Here is a 20,943-nt window from a genome sequence, read left to right on the forward strand (position 1 = left end):
CATTCCTAGGGAAAGCTGTATTAGCTCCATGTACATCATTCACATACTCTGTTTGATTAGGAATACAAACAGATTAGTTAAACTGTCAAAGGGAGCATAATAAGAGAACTTGGAAGCTTGGTTCTGCTGCTTGAGGGTGTGGTTCTTGAAGGCCAGTATTCCATTTGAAGCACACTGTAGTTTTTATATGGTATAAAATATGCAGGACTAAGCTGAACATCATGTATTCTAAATTACAGGAATGCTTTAGGTAGCTTCCGAGCACTTCATCCCTTTGATTTAGATGCAGAATGTTATATAAACGGGGCAGAAATTCTATAATCAAGTTAAAAAGAACAACTAACTTTACTACTAGAATCAATCCTGATTCATGAATCAAAGTTCTGAGGTAGGTAATACCAACTAAGTAAATGAGGCATTTCATGTGTGTTATTAGCAAAGTAACCAAAAAGAGACGTTTATGCTTAAACCAGGGTATACTTTTTTATTGTTCATTCATTCATTTCCCCACATTTATAGCTTTAGAGTTTTTCACATCTTCCCCTGAAAGTACATTGAAATTGTGCACTTGCCACTTCCCTTTCTGGCTCCTGTATACACTACATACAATTCTCTCAAACATAGTTTCTTACTTTAGAAATGAACTTGGAAGTAGTCTGACTACCAGTTAGTTAAATATATATATATATATATATATATATATATATATATATATATATATATATATATATATATATATATATACATACATACATACATACATACATACATACATACATACATACATACATACTGAAGAAATATCTGGATTCAGGTAGCCGTTTTCTACTCAAATCTGGGACTGTGTCTCTGAGATAAGTGTCCAGCCAGTTACTTTATGTTTATCTGCAAATTAAAGAACAAAACAAAAAACAAACAAACAAAAAAAAGCAGTCCTCAATTATGCAAAATTAAGTCACACTATCAGAAAACCAAAGCAGTAGCATGGCAAATTATGTGAGAAGCCTAGAGCTAATCTCGAATTACACTGGGTTGATTCGATGTTGCACTATTTCCCATTGCAGTCCTGTTTCAGTGTTAAGGGATCCTTGCTAATAATTGTTTTGCTTTTCACGTGCAGAGTTTTGCCAGAGAGAGCGTTGAAGACTTCAGCACTGAGGTCACACTGGTCAGCTGCAAATCCATAGAGGTACAATGATATATAATATCATAAATGGACAAAATCATATTCACTGGAAGTCCGTTTTGAAGAAATTTGAACAATTGCACTTTTGTTTTGTTAACTGGAGCTCTTGGATGATTAAAGCTGGGAGGTTCCCTCTCACTGAGCTGGGCTGATAAGTCACATCATTCTTTGATCTAGGGGAATAAAATGGGCTCTTAGTCATTTCAGTTAAAGAAGCGGTAAAACACTGCACACAGTACTTTTACTTTTTTGTAAACACACTCACTCAATAGTAGGAGATACATGTTCAGTTACAGTTAAAAAGTCCCATAATCAAACATTCAGATAAATGCTTCATATTGACACAGTACAGTAGTAATACATAGCGCTTATTTTTTAAATAAAAAAGGTTCTGCATAAATTTGTGAAACACGTGGTATAGAATCGTTCATGTTTACCCATTCACTTCTCTTTTAAAAGTTCTACATAGTAATCCGTCGCGTATTCGCCCGTCACATATCCACCATAACCATTCATCGCCATGATCAACCTCTTCAGCAACATTAGTTTATCACTGAACAGAGAAGATTAGTTCACAGTGTGCAGATCTCACCAAAGTTTCCGTACACTGTATTGCATGAACTCAGTGCACTGCCATTGCTGGTGCGCCAGGGCCAGATTAACCTTTTGTGGGCCTGGCGCCAAACAGATCTGTGGGTCCCCATTTGTGGAACCATTGTAAAAGACTGGAGATTGACACAAAAGTTGTCTTTGACCCATCACATTTTTGAGTGCAGCTTAATTTTTTCATCATTTTCTTAGTCAATAGTTCTTCCTCTATGCTTACTCTCCCGCTCTGCCTCTCACCCGCGCCTGCATCAGTGCGTGCACAGGCAAAATGCGCCGAATCAGTATGTTCAAAACACTCATGCAAAAAAGCACTCTACAGTACATTAAGTTCAAAACATTTATCTTGTTTTTTACAGTAATGGTATTACATTTGTATTTTTTCCCCCCAAATGTTTTTCAGCTAAAGTGAACTGAATTAACCAACATAACAATGTACCAATAGAAACTGTAACTATACAAACGTACTGTATATCAAAATACAGAGTTGAAATACAAAGCAAACAAAAATAAAAATTACACATTAAATAAAAACACATGCACGCACACACCCCCAATACAGTAAATTGGAATCTATGGCTAACGGATTACCTTCTTTCAAGCATACTGGTTTGAGTTCTTTTGCTCCAAAAACAACAATCATTCTCGAGGGATTACAAATGTTTGTGTTTTTTAATGTTATCTTGTTTAATTATTTTTTTAATGAACAAAAAAAATGTTTAATTGATATTCTAACAATAGTAACATACTGATGTACATGCTGATAGAATGTGTATTTTGTGGCTCACATTTGTCGTTTTTTTTGTGTACCTTGTTTGTACATTAGTTGGCCATATGTAATGAAAAAACACTGACATTGTCTCAGAAAATTAGCCTTTCTTCCAATGTACCCTTTAAGTGCATCTAGGCATTTCCCATTTGATAAATAACTGAATATTTCTTGAATGTTAGTATCTGCTTTTCCAACACTACTACTACCTATCGAATTGAAAATCTGCACATGGTTGGATTGTGATGTTGCACATAATATCAACAACAAACCCGAGGCAGAATTGCATTGTTTAGTTAGCTAAATAGTAACTAGCGCTAACACCTTTAATCAAATACAGAATGACATTCATTGTTAGACAAATTTAGATTAGCAGTATTATTAAATACGTTTTACTCACGTTTAGAAGAAAATAGATATTGATGAAATAAAACTAATAGGCTAAATTTATTATAGGTAGCTGTTTTTATTTATTTAAGCATTTATTATAAGATATGGTATCTGTATGTATTAGTGTTACGCTGTTTATTGATATGATGGTGTTTGAAGGTAGTGTTTTCGGCTTACATAGCTGTAGTGTTTTGGTCTTGAAAAGGAGTGTTTTGAATGAGAATTCAAAGCGCAGCAGTGTTTTGAACGTACGCTCATTACATTCTAGTGTTATCAACTTCAGTCGCTCCCTTTATCCAGACTGGTTTTCTGTCCTCTCTCTCTCTCTCTCACTTCCCTCAGCGGAATCTCCAGGGGGATCACACAGTGAATAAAATGCTTGGGTAGTGGTTATAATGGTGGTCGTCTCCTTCTCCCCCTCATAGCAAGCTTGTGGCCCTTATTTACTGCCCCACCCCCTCTCGCTTCTGAGAATCCGGTTGGCGGAGACCTCTCGGTAGCCTTCGCCTCTCGCCCAATCAGCGCTCCCACATATTTATGTCGTTATGGGTCTCTTCCAAATGTCAGCCCGGCGCCGTGGCGCCACTGTAAACCCAGCCCTGTGTGAGCTGTTCAGTGTGTTGATATGTAAATAAATCCTGTTCGCCTTTTTGCGAACAGGATCAACTTCAACCTCCGTCTAGCTCTCCTGCCTGTCACTCAGCAGCGAATGCATGCACCCACACGGCAGACGGCTACCCTGTCACAAGCATTAATACCCTGTATCTTTTAAAACAAGGGATTTAGAGGAGCTCCCTAATAAAAGATGAATCTCAAAACAATAATTGTGTGAATATTATTATGGTAATGGTATTTAAAACAGGACTTGTTTAACTGCATTTTTACATATCTGCCCTTACTCTGGTCCCACCACAGTTGGATATGGTATGGATTACCGTACTGCAAATATTGTTTGTTTAGGGAATCTTAAGCTAAGCAAAGGATCCCCCCCCTCACCAAATACACCTTGTTCACATTATAGAAAATCCAACAAAACAATGAACAAGCTTTGGAGACGCCACAACATTTTAGCAGGTATTTTTGAACATTTTTAAGTGACTAGAAATGATTAGTACCTTCACAAACATTTATCAGCAATGCAATTACCGTGGTAATTGTATTTATTTATTTATTTATTACCTTAAAACACATTTTTATATCGGTTGTATACCATGAGAATTATTTTGTTCTTTTAAGGATAATTTGCCTGGGCACTTGCTTAAAGGGTATTCATTGTTGATTTATGTTTGCTATTTTATAAATGATAAAAGGTACCTTTGTTCACCAAAAATGATTACAATTTAAGTGTACAGAAAAGGCAACCATGAAACCTGAAAGACATTACCTCTGTGACAACGCCTGCAGCTATAGTGGATCCGACATAGCGCAGCATAAAGCGTCCTAGCTCTTTAAAGTCTTTGTAGAGTTCAAGAGAAACTGGTCTCTGAGTCTGTAGTTCCACCAATGCATTCTGACCTTTAGTCAAGCACCTAGAATTCACAAGGTACTCATTACTTTTCAAAAATGGTATATTCATGTAAGACACAACACATTTAAAAGGGTAATAGATTAACAATTATTTTTGTTCATACACGAGCCTTAAGTGACTGAATAATAACTACAAAAAACATATAAATATACTAACAGTAAAATGTACTGTGTAAAACTAATGATGGTTATACACAGCTCTTGAGGGAACTTGGAGGTCAAGACAGAGTTTCATTTTTTAAAATGCAGTCAGAAAACACACAACAGTAGCCTACATAAGTAGTCTGTGTTTGTTACGTCCACATCACTTACTTTGGCTTCTTCTTCAGCACTTCTCCGCTACTTTTGTGTAGAACACTTACTAATTTTCTAATAGTGGCGGGTTCGCTGACAGTTTGGTAATGCAACAACACCTAAAATTGGTTTATTAATATAGGAAGAAAAAAAGAAAGGTTAACTTTCAGATTACACACTTTTGGTACCAGAAATAATAATAAAAAATAACAACAAATAAATAAAAGAAAATGTCAAGGATTTAATTCAATAATTTACGATAACTTATTGAATTTCCAATTCACACTCTTGTAGGTATGGCTTGTGTGGATTGTCGTCTCCCAAACTTACAGGAAATCCTTGTGTTATTGGGACTTCAATATTGAACAGGAGGATCCTTGCCCGAAATCGAGTGCATGCTTTAATAGGCTCCTTTGGATCACAAAACACACACCCAACACTGAAAACAGAAAAGGGAAGTATCAGCTGTATGAAACTCAAAGTTCTTTATTGAATTAACTGATAACATATTACTTCACTGAAATCAAACAATAATTTTTTTTTAACAAGTTTAATTTAGACATGATATTTGATGAATGGAGTGGGAAAGTTGTATTTATAGGGGAGAATCTGACATCAACGTTAATTTGCTTGTTGTTCAACCAACACGGCATTATCTTTTGTTTTCACTTTTCCTTTACAGAACGGTCAGTAATACTCACTGATTGAAAAATAGCTAATCAAAAGAACAATATGCTCAAGAGCCAAAGACAGAACACAAGAGAGGGACAACCCAAGTTGGAAGACTTCATGGTTTTGAGACGTTTACTTCAGGATATGCAATGTCATGTTGTTCTTGACGACAAGTAACTAGGTCTGATGAAATGAGTGTGCACCAACTTGATTTTGATGATATCCATGCCAGTCACTGTGAGACTAACGTGATCTCCGGCTGCTGCCCAGTCTATTGGCTCGTCATGCAACGTGATAGCTGGAAATGAGTCACAACAAGAACTGCTTGGTCACCGAATTCAGTTTTCAGATAATGATAGTAGCAGTTTTATACCTGCCAGAGCTTGCTCTGACTCACAAGATTTCACTATGAACAGACAGAAACTAAAAACATGTGGCCAACATATTATGCACATCTGGGAAGCAGATTCTTTGTCTTCCTCCCCACGTAAAAGGCTCATGTTTTTCCTAATTCTTACTTCTGCCTAAAACTAACTGAGAGAACAAAGCTGAGGAAATGGAAAATGCCCTTTCTTATGTACAAATTAACATGTGCTATTAGGACACCTTTCTATCTTTTATATGTGTTGCTGCCCCTTGTGCACTAATATTTTTCTTTGCCTTAATTGACCAAAAGAGGGCACACTATTGTACAGTTCTTGAATAACGGAAGACTGTATAATTTTTTTTTTTTAAATCTATAAATTAGCATTTAACAGTTTTACATCTAGTATTTTAAAATCATGGTATACAGAGAACATTATAAAAAGCACATTTTAGGTCATTAAGACATTTACAATTGAATCAATTCAGTTAGAACTGCAGTTCCATCACATAATTAAAGTCAAGGAATCAATAGTTTGTCTATTGAAAGGGAACAGAGAACAATAAAAATGTAATCGACTAATTTCCATTACACAAGGGAAGGGATATAATTTCAAATTTAACAGGAGTACCTTTAATTGTACAGGATTCATTCGGGGGCATTGCTAATATCCGGTCCCCTGTCTGTACATAACCTGCTTCGATCTTCCCAGTCACACAGAACCCTGATCCCTGATCTGTAAAGAAACTGACAGGTTTGTCACTGTGGAAGGTACCTAAACAAGTACTGTATTACTCAATATATTTAAACCAACAACTTCATCCTGAAAGAGGAGAGTGGGAGTTTTATCACACACACCTTTAAAAACATCAGACACACACAGTCTAAAAGGTTTATCCACTGGTCTTTGTGGTGACTTAAAGGCATCTAAAAAAAACAAAAAAAACAAAAAGAAAGAAAGAAAGTTAGGTTAACATACACTACCAAAGAGAAACAAAAAAAGAATCAATTTTATCTATTACACCACCCCCTAATTTGAAAAGCCCAATTTACATACTGCCTCACTACAGCAACCTACTTAATTTTTTAGAGGACAGAAAATCAGCAGGCTAACTATTATTTATTTATTTATTTATTAGCAGACACCCGTATCCGGGCGACTTAGTTGTTGCCAAAATAAAGCTATTGAATCCTGGAGGCTACACAATCTGCAAGTGGGATTTCAACCAGGCTCTTATGGCTCTTACTCCATATGGCAGTACTACGGCAAGTCATTGGGGAGTCTACAAAATATTTTTCAATAAGCTGTGGTTTAACAATAACTAAAATCAAAATATTGCTCATCCATAAGAGAAATCGTTTAATTTACTACTTTAAAGAAGTACGTTAATATGGTCTTTAATATGGTTGAAGGATCCTGTTACAATCATTATTATTTAAAATATTTTGGACATGGTCACTGCTGCTTAATCTCAAGACATGCATTCACATTGCCACACAGAGACTCTCTCACCAATCTGTTCCAGAAGACAAGGTCCTTCATACCATGCGGTGAGCTTGGGTTCTTTACTCTTGGTGGTCACGTTTTCACCAGAGAGCCCACTAGTGGGGATATAGGACACATCAGAGTCCTACAGGGAAAAACACAAAAACCCTGCATGTAAATCCAGTCTGATTACTGGAACACTTTTCGAAAATACACAAATGAAAAACTGTCTTAGATTTAGGTAAGTTGTTTAAGGTATAGCATAATCAGCCATGGATAGTTAGACAACTTGTTATGTACAGGCAGCATAAAAGGCTATAAAAACATGGGCATGTATATTCAATATGTCTAACTTCTAAGATTATTAAGGCATCACACCTGACATTCCTAGCTAACAGAATACAAAGATTTACCATGTGCCAGCATCATTTTTTAATGTGTTTTTTTTCTTTTGTATGGTGCATTATTAACTTTTGTAATCATCCTGTCTGATCTTGTCCAATGGAAAGGCGGAACAGCAAAAATATAGTATAGAATATGCTTCTATCCTGTGGCTCTTACCTTGAACCCAGCTTGTTTCAAGAACTGTCCAAGTTTAGTGGAAATTTCCTTAAACCTGTCCTGTTGCCAGTTTACCTGTGAACCACACATGTGTTATTAACCCTGGGAAAATACACAGTAGTGGGCAAATGGTGTACATTTTCTCACAAGCAATAGGAAGTTGTGGCGCATCCTGCAGTGCAGAGATAAGCCTTCAGGTTACCTGATCCATTTTATTGACAGCGACTGCCAGCTGGGTGACGCCAAGAGAGCGAACCAGCAGCCCGTGCTCCCTCGTCTGCCCGCCTGCATCAAAACCTGCCTCGAACTCCCCGCGGCTGGCATCGACCACAAGTACTGCCACATCAGCCTGCCGGAGAAAACAAAACACCCTGACAGCACGTGCAGAGGGCATCCTCAAAACACCTGGCAATTGTGCAGAGGGAACCTCTTTATCTACATTAGCTAGGAGGGCACCATGTTTGCAGATGAAGATCCCAATTAAAACAGTTCATAGTTCCATGAGTCGTACATAACTGTGTGTGGCAATATTTTTGGGGGTAAAAAAAATAAAATAAAAATTAACTTTGTGGAATGTTATTCAACTCCTCATGCAACACAGCCAACAGTTATTATCTAAAGGCTCCAAACATAAATTAATCTGTATGAATGTATAATCGTACTTCATAGAAATTAAGAATCATGAGTAGTATAAATGGTGAGATAATTCTAGAGTGATACACCCTTATGGTAATGTAAGATTGCGGTTACATAATCAAACAAACAGTGTGATAAATGTCTGCGTTTGTGGTATTTTTGTGTATGTGTCCATTAGGCAGTCTGCATGTTTTGAATACTGTTAACTCTCCCACCACTTCCCCTAGTGTGTCAACCACCACGTGATGGTAAAGCTCAAATATTATCTTATGAACAGACTGCAAGAAATCTTTTGTACCTGAGCAGCTCCAGTGATCATGTTGGGTATAAAGTCTTTATGACCAGGTGCATCCATTAATGTGATCACTTTTGTCTTTGTCTCAAACTTGGTCATTCCAACATCCATGGTCACACCCCTATGATAACAAAACAAGAAAATCAACAAAAAATATACAAAATACAATTACTCAGTAATGTTTTTGGGCTATGTTAAGAAAAAAAAAAAATACAAAACTGCAATGTACACCTATTAAATGTGTTGAGTTTCATAATAAACAATTTGGCAATGGTATTTTGGTCCAACTAATACATTATTTCTATTTGCACAAAAGTCTAGATGAATGGTTCTCAAACTTCGCTGCACTGCGACCCCCTTCGAGCACTAATGACTACGCGACCCCACTGCCCAGTGTTATTGCAGAATAGTTAGTATTGATAAGTAAAACAAGACAATATAAACACAACTAATGTATAACCATTGGTTATTTTTAATTCATTGATTAAAGAAAAGGGCTTGTAACCAGGAGGTCCCCGGTTCAAATCCTAGCTCACTCACTAATTCACTGTGTGACCTTGAGCAAGTCACTTAACCTTGTGCTCCGTCTTTCGGATGAGACATTGTTGTAAGTGACTCTGATGCAGCTGATGTATAGTTCACACACCCTAGTCTCTGTAAGTCGCTTGTAGAAAGGCGTCTGCTAAATAAACAAATAATAATAATACAAATAGCAAGATTTTTTTTTTTTTTTTTTTTTATAGCCAACAGTAAAAGACATTGTTATTAGTATTTATATTATTATAATAATAATAACAATAATAATATTGTTTACTTAATGGGAGGGATGGCTTGCATGGATGAACCTGGAAAAGGCATGTGTGCTTTCAGAGCTGCAGATGACAGCACTTGGTATTCTTGTCGCAGAGAAATCCAAAAGTAATCAAGAGGTTGTTGAGAAAATATGAGCTTCAGTGTCTCGTCAAATGTCCATTCAATTCTTCTCCCGCCGCACGTGGCAAATTAGTACTTGCAGTCTCTTCTGCAATAAAGGGGTTTCTAATCCACCCCACTACTTTCCAATCCTTTTCAGGGAAGTACTCTCCAAACTGAACCTGAATGCTTCCAGGTGGCTGGTGATAAATGGTTGTAACTTTAACAAGGCACCCTCATCTCGTAAAAAAAAAAGACAATGCTTCCAGGCTGCCACAGTTTATGTGATCGTACCACAAGGACAGCTTCTTGATTCAGTTTTCGATTTGGTCAGTGAGAGAAAGGACAGATGTATCTCATCCTTGGAGTGTTATGAATGTTTATGCAATCAGAGTTTTATGAATATTTAAGCAATCAAAAATATCTGCCAGGTAAGTTAGAAAACTAAGCTTTAGCATCTACAAGCTTTTCGGGTTCTTTTCTTTTATTATTGCTGATTGGGTCCTTGTTGTCGGCACTTCTTTAGCTGCAGTGATACCTGATTCCCTTCATTACTCCCGTCTCCAACACTTCTTCAGAGAACTGTCAAATTTAGACATGAGACTAGGGTGTGTGAACTATGCGTCAGCTGCAGTAGCTGAGCTGGGATTTGAACTGGTTACCTCCAAGTTGGTTGTTAGGTAACCAGTTCAGAACATTCAGATAGGTTTCAGGTAGGATTAGGGTTAGGACAATTTTTTTAGCAGAATTTTTTATTTTTTTATTTTTAATTGCGCAGATATTCAGGACCCCATTTGGGGTCGCAACCCACAGTTTGATAACCATTGCTCTAGACTAAACCGATGTTCATTTTGCACATCAACAGCTGTTGCTTAAATAAACATAGGACCTGACACATAAAAACATGTATATTTTAAGTATATTCACCCACCTATCATAGTCCCACTATCATAGTCACTAAAAAAATAAAAAAGCAAAAAACAGATGTATCTGGTGGACGAAGTACCTGTCTCTTTCTTCCCCAGTCTCATCCAGTACCCAGGCATATGCAAAGGAAGCCTTTCCAGCCTTCTTGGATTCTTGTTCATACTTGTGCATTGTCCTTTTGTTAACATTACCCAGCAAGTAAAGAAGATGGCCCATTAAAGTGCTTTTACCTGCATCTACATGACCTGCAATTAGATTAAAAGTATAACAAGTAACCATAAATGATTTATGCTGATGCACAAAATACGGTAAATACCTGTATGTACAAATGCAAAATAAATGTTCTCTAGGGTGTGGTTGAGAACAAAACAGAGTGACTAATCTGCAGTATGCGCAGGGGGTGTCCCTGCCTGTTGCACTGACAAAGACATACATATCTCCATCAATTTAGCACATTTTAAATATATGTTTCATAATAAATGTGCATATACGAACAATATTACATGACATACTGTATTTGCTCCACATTACTCACTTCAGGAATAGCTAAATACCAGTATTAAAAAAAATAAGTCTACAAAAAGCTTAACTGACCTAGAAAAAAAATGCACTTGCTTTTTAAAGTGTAAAAGAAAAAAAAGTGTCATCAATTTGAAATATTCCCATAAAAAAAGACAAATACAGGCTACTTATACCTTTACATCAACACCTAACACATTATGAAAATACAGCATCAAATTAAACACTGAATATTCTACACAATGTAACGGCAATGATTTAGTGTCCATTTTACTCTGGATACGCGCAGCACACATTAATAAAAAAATATTTCAAAATAATTTAGAAAAAAAGCTTTTGGACTCTAATCTGTTGTTCCCACTATTCACTGAAGAAAGTTGATACATTACTGTCAGTATTTATTACAGGTATACTAAAATAAATCCCTTGGTTAGCATTGGAAAAAGACACTGTTAGGAACAAGACAGTGATCTTTAAGAAAGTATACATCCACAGATTCATGTATAAATACTGTATATCTTAGGACCCCAACCTGAAAGATCAGGTCGACCACATTGAGTTGGGGTTAATTTACATTTTTGGAAGTCCAAAATCTTTTTGTGTTCGGGGTGTTTTGTCTTGCGAATGACACCATCGTGATGCAGAAAATTCACTTAAGCTGAAGATCACCCGAAAACAACGCAAGTCAAGCAGTGAACAGCAACGTCACTGTGCACGTCTTCCAGTTAAAGCTACAGTACCACATTAGCTGCATAGTACACAACAGGGTACTATCATTTTTGCATTACATTTGTTTAGTTCAAACAAATTAACATTAATAAAATAATCTGAAAAGTGCAACTGGTCCAGAATGCTGCTGCTGCAAGAATACTGACAAGCACAAAACAAACGGAACATATTACATCTGTCTCAGAAACTTTGCAATGGATACCTTTCAAATATCAGGTTACTTTTAAGATTCTTCTGCTGACCTTCAAGGCTGTCTGGGGAACCGGCCCTAAATATTTAATCGGACTTGCTGCATGCCTACATCCCGAGGCGTCAGCTGCGCTCCTCGTGCTCAAAACTGCTGGTTGTTCCCTTGACCAGGTGTGTCACTCTGGGAGGTTGGAGTTTCTCCACTAATACTCCTAAACTTTGGAACCTGTTGCCACTAGTTGTGAGAGGATCTCATTCGCTTGAGAAATGTAAAGCACTGCTAAAAAAACTATGGCTCTCAACTAATCGCAAATTAACTTCTGCAATTAACGCATTCATATTCTTGGAAAGCACGTTAAATCACTCCTGTCTTGTCCCTCTTAGCACACCGTAATTTATCTGCTGCAGCACCATTTTAGTGCATGCCAGGGCTGAATGAGTGCAGTGGTCATCGTCTGAATATACAATTGGTCACAGAATGACATTATATAGCAAAGCACTCAAACTAAAAGGACTTGTGAATGGGACTTTTTTTCTAAACTTTGATGGTTTTAGACAAAAAAGGGTTACTTGTATCTATTGTCAAAGTGAGTTCCAGCATCACAGAAGTGTATCTAGTCTGCTGTACCACCTGCGTGCTAAAATTGCTTTCCCTTCTCAAAATATACTCTAGTAGTTTTTCTGCTACAGACAACAACAATACAATAAACAAAACAGTTTAGACAGAGCACTCTTTAGAAATTCAGGATCGCTGCATACCCACAAATCAAACTACGTACGATACTGTAAGTATAACCAGTGCTACTGGATAGCTACCAACTGCACCCCGTTTATATTGTAGCTTTGTTTTATTCAATAACCACATTTATTTATTTTTACAATTATAGACAATATAACCAACTCAGTGAATGTTTTGCTTTATTTAGCCAATTTCAAATTAATATGAGAATCTAAAATTATTAGAGAACACTCAGATGTTCGTTACCCAGATACACGTCAGTCGCGTTTTAGCGCCCTGAATTAAGAATAAAATCAATCCCCATTATATATATATTAGATACTGTGATGTATTTTATTTATTTTTTTATCTGATCTTTTGTTGCTTTTGTGCATTTTCATTTGCAAGTGAACTGTGACATTAGGGCCTTATTGAGCACTACATTCTGAAATTTTGAATAATGTCTTGGGATACTGTTTTAATTCCGGAAACTTTTTTTTTTTTTTTTTTTTATTAAATCTATTGGTTTTGCTAAATTGCATTGCCTTTTATGTTTTACACAGTTCTGTGCATGGCTAACATTTAGATTTCATTTTGCTGTTAGGTTACTAATGGGAAAATTTACACTGCTACAATACGTATACATTTAAAAGTATGTACTGTATTACAGTTAACACGTTGTCTCTAGTTTTGGCAAGTGATACTTTCAGAATCTCATCGTTCTGAATTAAAATACAACTTCTGTTGAAAATATAGTATTGTACCAACAAAACCAATATAGTACATCTAAATGGAAGCCTACTTATACACAACTCTTTCAGATATGTATTTTTGATAATGTCTTTTTTTAATTCCCTGAAAAACGGACAAGGGTTGGAACGGGCCAAAATGAAATAATCAGATATGTGGAACACTCTGTCACTGATGTCAACATTTTATAGGGTTGGATATGTGAGTGCGGACTGTATTATAATTTAAATGGCAATGAAAAATATCAGTTTATGAGTAAAGGAAACCAATTACTGTAAATGCAGTAAGGTGAGTAACAAACTAACTCCATTGGGATTTAGCAGTTGGTTCAAACAATTTAACCACAATGCTGGATTGTAAATGAATATAAAACTATAAAGATAATCCAGAAAGAAAAAAGGGTTTTTTATACTGGGTTGTTTTTTGGATGATGATGATGATAACAACAAAACAAACTTAAATGAAATGGATGCAGTAACTATCAATTAAATGTGCAATTAAAGAAAATAAATCTCAGTTAAATCTCAAGATTAATTGCGATTTATTTTTTTTAATCTCTTGACAGCCCTGCTAAAAACACATTAGTTTTTCCTTGCTTTTGGTAATAGGGAGATTTATTTTGTTTTTTTTTTATTAATGTAAATTGTTTTGTAATGTTTATAGTCATGTTTTTATTTTAGTTGTGAGATTGTACTTTAATTTTTTTTTTTTTTTTTCCTGTAAATCACATTGCCATGAAAGGCGCTACATAAAAATACATTGATTGATTGACTGAAATATTGTAACCTGGCCAAAACAATAGAAAATACATTCCAACAATGTGGAATTGTTACACTACTCAGAATATTGTATTCATGTTATTTGTTAGAATTAAACAAATGCAGAATACTCAGGTTGCTATTTGAGGTGTTATTTTATTCTACAGCAAAAACGATGGTACTAAGTTGTGTTCTTCGCTGCTAATGTGGTACTGTAGCTTTAATTGGAAGACCGACTAGTACTGATGTTGCTGCTGATGTTGTGTTTGGGTCATTCGCAAGACAACCCCACCCTGAACATGAAAACATTTGACTAAAAATCTGAATTAACCCTTTTAAAAAAAATGTTGGGGTCCTAACATATACACAAAGAGACAGACAGACAAAAACATTACCTATAACAACAAGGTTCAGCAGAAGCTTTCCTCCTTGTCTTTTCTCCAGTTCTGCTTTGATGTTGATCTGCTGCTTGGCTTTGCTGGACATTCTGACAGGGGTTGGCACAGTTGGAGACTCCTCGGAGAGGTTCTGGCTGGGGGGAGGTGAAAATGCAACTTTGGACGGAGCATCTGGGAGTACTGGTGGGGGAACTGCTTCAGGAACTTGACCCCTGCGGGAAGCACTGCCCAGTACCCCATTCTCTTCAGTACTGGAATATACAAACGAAAAAAATATATAAATAAATGTTATACCATATCCGACAACATGTATTTAAAAACATGATTTAAATTGTAACTGCCACAGGGAAACAATACTGAACATATAAAAATTGTTGAACATATAGAAAGGCAAAGACTTATCTGAAGTGTTTACATAAAAGTGCAATAAACTATTCAGAAGGTTAATTTCATGACTCAGAAATGTTTGTTTGTTACTACTCAGGTAATACTAAGAATTTTATTTTCTGGTCACAAAAAACAAACATGCATATTTCATTTTGGTGTAAAGATCTTGATAAATCTGTCCCAGTCTATCAACATCTATAACATCTACAAAGAAGAGAGTGAACAATTCTTATATTGGAAATCATACATAACAGGTTGTGAAACAATATAAGTTAATAGAGTATCAAATATTCAATTATTATTTTGCGAGAACGTTTACAAAAAACAAATGCATAGAAGTCTGTTTCTAAATTTCTTTAGCTCACTACATTATAAATAAAATTTATATATAGATTAGATGTTCGTCTATATATATATATATATATATATATATATATATATATATATATATATATATATATATATATATATATATATATATATCCCTTATATAATATATGATAATGACATTTTGCATGTATGTTATTCCATGAAAATAAAGTATGACTGTAAAAATAACACTTAACTAATTATTTATCCTAGGGAATGCCTTCTGTAGTTACTTGGTGCTGTAAAACGTGCATACAGAAAGGTGGTTTATTACTGATCTTTTCTAGTTTTGCTTCAACAATATAAATTATCAGTGCCTCCTAAGCAAGTAAAAGCTTAGGAAAAAAAGTACATTGCAGAAAAGCAACCAGATCAATGCTTTGTCACTGCCAGTGATTTACTTCCTTGCAGCCTTTATATAGATGACATTTGAGGCCCCAAAGACCAAAGTATCTTAAAGAAAAAAAAAAAGGTTAAACTTGTTATCCACTGCTTCCCACACCACTTGAGCAAGAACAAAAGTGAAAACAGTACACAAACCTTTTTTTTAGCCCTTTGCACGCTAGTTTGACCAAAAAATAGATATCAAGCTACTGGGGGAAAAAATGGCCCTACCATATTGAATTAATACCTTTAAACAGGGTTCAAATACTTCTCGTTTTCCAAACTCCACCCATAAAAGCTAATGTTTTTAATTTGCTTAGCTAATATGACTCTTTTTGACAAGTACTTTACTGGACCTTAGTAGATGCTTAAATTGGTCCAATTAACTAATTTAGAGTATGGTTAGAACAAAAACCAGGAGGGACACCAGCCCTCCATGACCTGAGTTGTGCACCACTACCCTGCTAAAAAAAAGTATTAAAATATATAACAATTTCTCCAGCTGCTAATCTGTAGTGTAACCTCTTGCTAACCAAAGAAAATCGAGGCAACTATTTTAACTCTAGTTATACTTGACTAGTATATGTAGCTCAAGTTCAACTGGGTACAAATTCAGTTAAAACAGTCTGTGGGAAAACAGCTTAAACCACAATTTCTTCCTTTTCCTTCCACCAAGGTGCAGTAGCTGGTTATTAATTTACAATCTGGATAGAGCAGTAGAATTGATAAGATTAACCTGATGAAACAAAGGAAATAATACATCTGGTGTTACATTTCTGCACACAAGTTTTTCAGCTGTACTAATTCACCAGGTTTGGTTATTAGATTTACAATTACAAATGTAAAAAGATTTATATAGGACTGAAAGAAACTACACTTTACAGAGCAGATGATAACCAAACATCATGACATCTGAGACAGCCACTTTCTTTCGTATCAGTATTTTAAAATCAAAGTTTTTGGTTAAACCTCAAATATACATGTGTTTAAGTTTATATATTAAGTTTGCTTGATCAATCCAAGCACATTACCTATTTAAAATGTCCTATACAGCCTACATTCATAAAATGTGATTTCCAATCTCCGATATCCAACAAGCTATTAAGATTGTGCCTTATAATACTCGGGAGGAGAAACCTGGAATGATAATCATGTTCTGTAGAAGGTGGCAATGGGAGGTCAGCAGGACACCACCTTACTTATTAAACATTGACCAAGCTCAAGTGAACCTGCAATGTGGACACGGTAACTGCTGGTAAGTGCTTACCTCCAAGCACTGCCTAAACTGGCATAAGAGCTTCAAAAATATAAAATAAACCTACCCTTACTGTAGAACGCCATCAATGAAGATAATCAAACCAACCTTCTTGCGTTAACTCGTCACACTGCTTAAATATAAATATACTACAGAAAGTTTCATTTGTATTATTTCTTGACTTTTACTTTTTTCAAACTTATTTGTGTAGTAATTCACCAGGCTTTTATCAGCATCTAGTTTGTTTGTGCAATGCACCGGCAGGGAAATGTGTGCAGGAAAAAAAAAACAAAACAAAAAAAACTCGCCCTTTGCAAGAAATGTCTCTTTCTGTCACAGCTGATGTGAGGCAGTGATATGCAATGTAACAAAAGAATCATATCGACGTAGCATCACCTGTTTTATACAGAATATTCTTTCTCCTATCTCTTACTGAAATTCACTCCTATTGCAGGTACTTTTTTTTTTTTTTTTTTTTTTTTTTTTTTTAAATATACGTATATATTTACATATCAGTGAGTAAAAATGTTTTTGGTATATTAATGCAGACAGTCTATACTTTACCGGGACCTGGAAATGCATCAGATACTGTGTCGCCAAAAGAAATAATATAATCATGTATAATAATGTAGATGTGTGCTATTGGCACCCTTGATAAAGATGAACAAAAAAGGCTGTATGTGTGCTTGGGGTCATTGTCTTGCTGGAAGATCCACTTGTGGCCAAGTTTCAGCCTCCTGGCAGAGGCAACCAGGTTTTTGGCTAAAATGTCCTGGTACTTGGTAGAGTTCATGATGCCGCTGAACTTAACAAGGGGCCCAGAATTAGTGGAAGCAAAACAGCCCCATAACATCAAAGATCCACCACCATATTTTACAGTAGGTATGAGGTTCTTTTCTGCATAAGCATCCTTCTTTCAACACCAAACCCACCGCTGGTTTGCATGGCCAAATAGCTCTATTTTTGTCTCATCTGACCATAGCACCAGGTTCCAATCCAACTGCCAATGCTGTTTAGCAAACTCCAGGTGCTTACATTTGTTGGTTGCTCAATAAATGCTTTTAACCAAGCATTACTACAATTACTTGCAACCAAGTAATTCTCCAACTGTGGCCCTTGGATTCTTCTTTGCCTTCCGAACCGTCTTCCTCACTGTGCGTGGGGGCACGATGCACTTGCGTCCTGTACTAGGAAGATTTACTACTGTTCCACTGCCTGATTATATATATATATAGCCACACACATAGACATAATGTTATTTACACTTTAAATAGTGAGCATATAGGTTTGTTGATTGTCTGAGTAGTATTGTTCCTTGGGATAACAACATACTGAGCTGAAGTCATGTGATTTCATAAAAACGCCAGGTGCTCAGTGTTTGGTATTTCAATTGATTTAGAACTGCCAAAATCAGTTGATTAAGAATCTGTACAAATAGCCATTTGAAAAGACATGATTTTAATTAAAGCAAGAAGAGAGAACGATACGACCATGCCCCGCTTGAGTAATGAAGATTGCCTGGTTGAAGGCGGTCTGTCTGTGAGAGAATTTGCCCCCCTACAATGAGATGTTCTGCTTCAACAATCAGCAGACGAGTCCAGAGAAACCAGGAAACCGGTTCTGTGAGGAAAGGCCATGTCCTGGAAGGCAGAGGGTTACCTCACCGGCTCAGGACCGTCACATCCGACTGATCCAGGAAGAAATAACCTGTGCATCAACAGAATGACGGTAGCTCGCTGTCTGCATGAAAATGATTTACATGCTCGGAAGCCGTTCTGGGATAACATGTTCACAGCTGAGAGAAGAAATCGCAGCGAGAGTGGTGGAGTTGTTTTATTCACTGATGTTTGCCGTTTTGCCCTTGACAGACCTGACAGAAGACAAAATGTGTGGAAATGCTACAGTGAGTGTTCTGCTGACTGTTGTGTTCAAGCCAACTAGTGTGATGATGTGGGGAGGAATCTCCTTTAACACAAGAATGCCTTTGGTGCAGACTGAGGGCAACCTTACTGTTCAGCAATACATTGACGAAGTCCCTGAGGGAACAGTTTTTCCATTTCTGCAAGCCAATCGAGAAGTGTCAATTTTCCAGCAGGAAAATGGAAGACCAAGCAGTGCTAGGAATACAATTGCAAGACTTATAGAAAACAATGTCGAGATCTTGCCGTGGCCAACTTTTTCTACTGTCCAATAGTACAGCTGTGGGACCAAATCGCCAGTGCCACCCACAGGAGACAACCGCTACCAGCCAATCTTTACCAGTTGGCTGCAGCTGCACAGGAAGAGTGGCGGAACATCCCACAGCAGTCTATCCAGAGGCTGCTCAGGTCTATGTTGCCAGGACTGTGTTAATACACAGGGAGGACATACCCAATGCTAAGTTTGTAATGTTTTAATTTTGACAGTGTGTCATGTTTGATCTGTATTTTTGTTCATATTTTCTAAATCCATTAGACCCGAGTGCTGCGTGTATATATATATATATATATATATATATATATATATATATATATATATATATATATATATATATATATATATATATATATATATATATATATATACACTTATTATGTGTACATCCTGTGTTATACAGTTCCAAAAGACAAAACATTTAATTTGTATTCAATAATTTGTTTTAAGTTTTGTTTGTTGAAATGAAATGTACATTTCCATTTATTGTGAATTTCTGCATTGAAAGTGGCACCTCATAAATAGAGGGCAGAGTACAAGTTGGTAAAGTGTTTTTCTGGGCTGAGTTTCTTGAAATTAAGGAAGGAAATGATGCAGCTGCAATGGAGGCTGGATTCGCATTAGAGCAGAGTTTAAGTTAGTATAAAATTGAACTTTGCGGTTTTGTTTTGCAATGTTGTCCAGTAGATTAGCATACTTTCAGATCTCTGTTTGGTTACACATATTTCCATTGATGCCAGCCCAGCTTCTGAAAATGGATGTACCGCTGTACTTCTCAAGCAGCGTTGCAAGAGGCTTTGTTGCTTAGTTTAGGCATCATGTCACCGAGGAAATGTATTCCCATCGGTTCACGGGAGTACCAGTAGGGTCTAGTGTTCAGGACTTGCTGAGGAGCACTGAGTGGGTGCAGGTAACAGGCTGTTACATCAGGAGGGCATTTTGACAAAAGCTCTGCACCGGACAACTAGGGTCTCCGTACTAAAAAAATTAAGACTTAATTCTGGTCGCCAGTTGAACTTCTTGCACTGGCATAAAATTCTCTCAGAACGTTGTTGGGGTTTTCTGGAAACGTATTTCCTTAAAATGAATGTCCATATTTTTTTATTTAAGACAGTCTTTAAATATATTAAAATCCAATGTTTTCTTTTATTTCATTTAGCTGTGCCTCATGTAATCTTGTGTGGATTACTGTCTTCACTAGGAACCTTGGTGCTGTATCAATTCTCTAGAGTTTCATCCCCAAATAAATAAAAAGGGTGGAATGTCATTCAGTTTGTTGCAGTGGTCTTATAGCTAATCAATAAAATGGCAGCTTGTCATGGAATTTTGTCACGGAATTGTTACAGTGTTGTGCGTATTAGTTGCGAACCGTGCACATACGCTATATATACACACACACTACTTCCCTGGTACCGCTTTCATTTTAAGTTACACTTGTTTTCCATAACAGCAGCAAGTATAATATTGTAATACAATAGTGCTGTCTACAGGGCAGAATCTCATCTACAACATAAGTGCTGGCCAAATACCCAAAACATGTGGCGCTCGCTGTCAGTGTTAAAAGTCTCACAGGACCACCTCAAACAGTGAAACTGCTCAACCAGTTTGGCCATTCCATCTCTTACAAAAGAATTATTGGAAGTAGAAACATCCATGGCTCAAAAGCAGT

At 36.4% G+C, this 20,943-nt stretch overlaps 1 protein-coding gene across 2 annotated transcripts in view; it reads right to left on the reverse strand.

The window, feature by feature from the left end:
- Window positions 1-461: 461 nt before the first annotated feature.
- Window positions 462-20,943, reverse strand: part of hbs1l (HBS1-like translational GTPase) — a 56,775-nt gene continuing 36,293 nt past the window's right edge. For both annotated transcript variants that reach the window (XM_041252455.1, XM_041252454.1), the window contains 13 exons: window positions 14,684-14,937; window positions 10,705-10,870; window positions 8,790-8,907; window positions 8,058-8,204; window positions 7,856-7,930; window positions 7,322-7,439; window positions 6,667-6,735; window positions 6,440-6,544; window positions 5,652-5,742; window positions 5,103-5,211; window positions 4,791-4,891; window positions 4,336-4,480; window positions 462-1,359 (listed from right to left, as the gene is read on the reverse strand). In XM_041252455.1, the coding sequence (XP_041108389.1) occupies window positions 1,348-1,359; window positions 4,336-4,480; window positions 4,791-4,891; window positions 5,103-5,211; window positions 5,652-5,742; window positions 6,440-6,544; window positions 6,667-6,735; window positions 7,322-7,439; window positions 7,856-7,930; window positions 8,058-8,204; window positions 8,790-8,907; window positions 10,705-10,870; window positions 14,684-14,937 (1,510 nt within the window). In that variant the 3' untranslated portion in view covers window positions 462-1,347. The remainder of the gene's footprint in view (window positions 1,360-4,335; window positions 4,481-4,790; window positions 4,892-5,102; window positions 5,212-5,651; window positions 5,743-6,439; window positions 6,545-6,666; window positions 6,736-7,321; window positions 7,440-7,855; window positions 7,931-8,057; window positions 8,205-8,789; window positions 8,908-10,704; window positions 10,871-14,683; window positions 14,938-20,943) is intronic.

This window comes from Polyodon spathula, chromosome 6 (assembly GCF_017654505.1).
Source record: "Polyodon spathula isolate WHYD16114869_AA chromosome 6, ASM1765450v1, whole genome shotgun sequence".
Classification (NCBI taxonomy): domain Eukaryota; kingdom Metazoa; phylum Chordata; class Actinopteri; order Acipenseriformes; family Polyodontidae; genus Polyodon; species Polyodon spathula.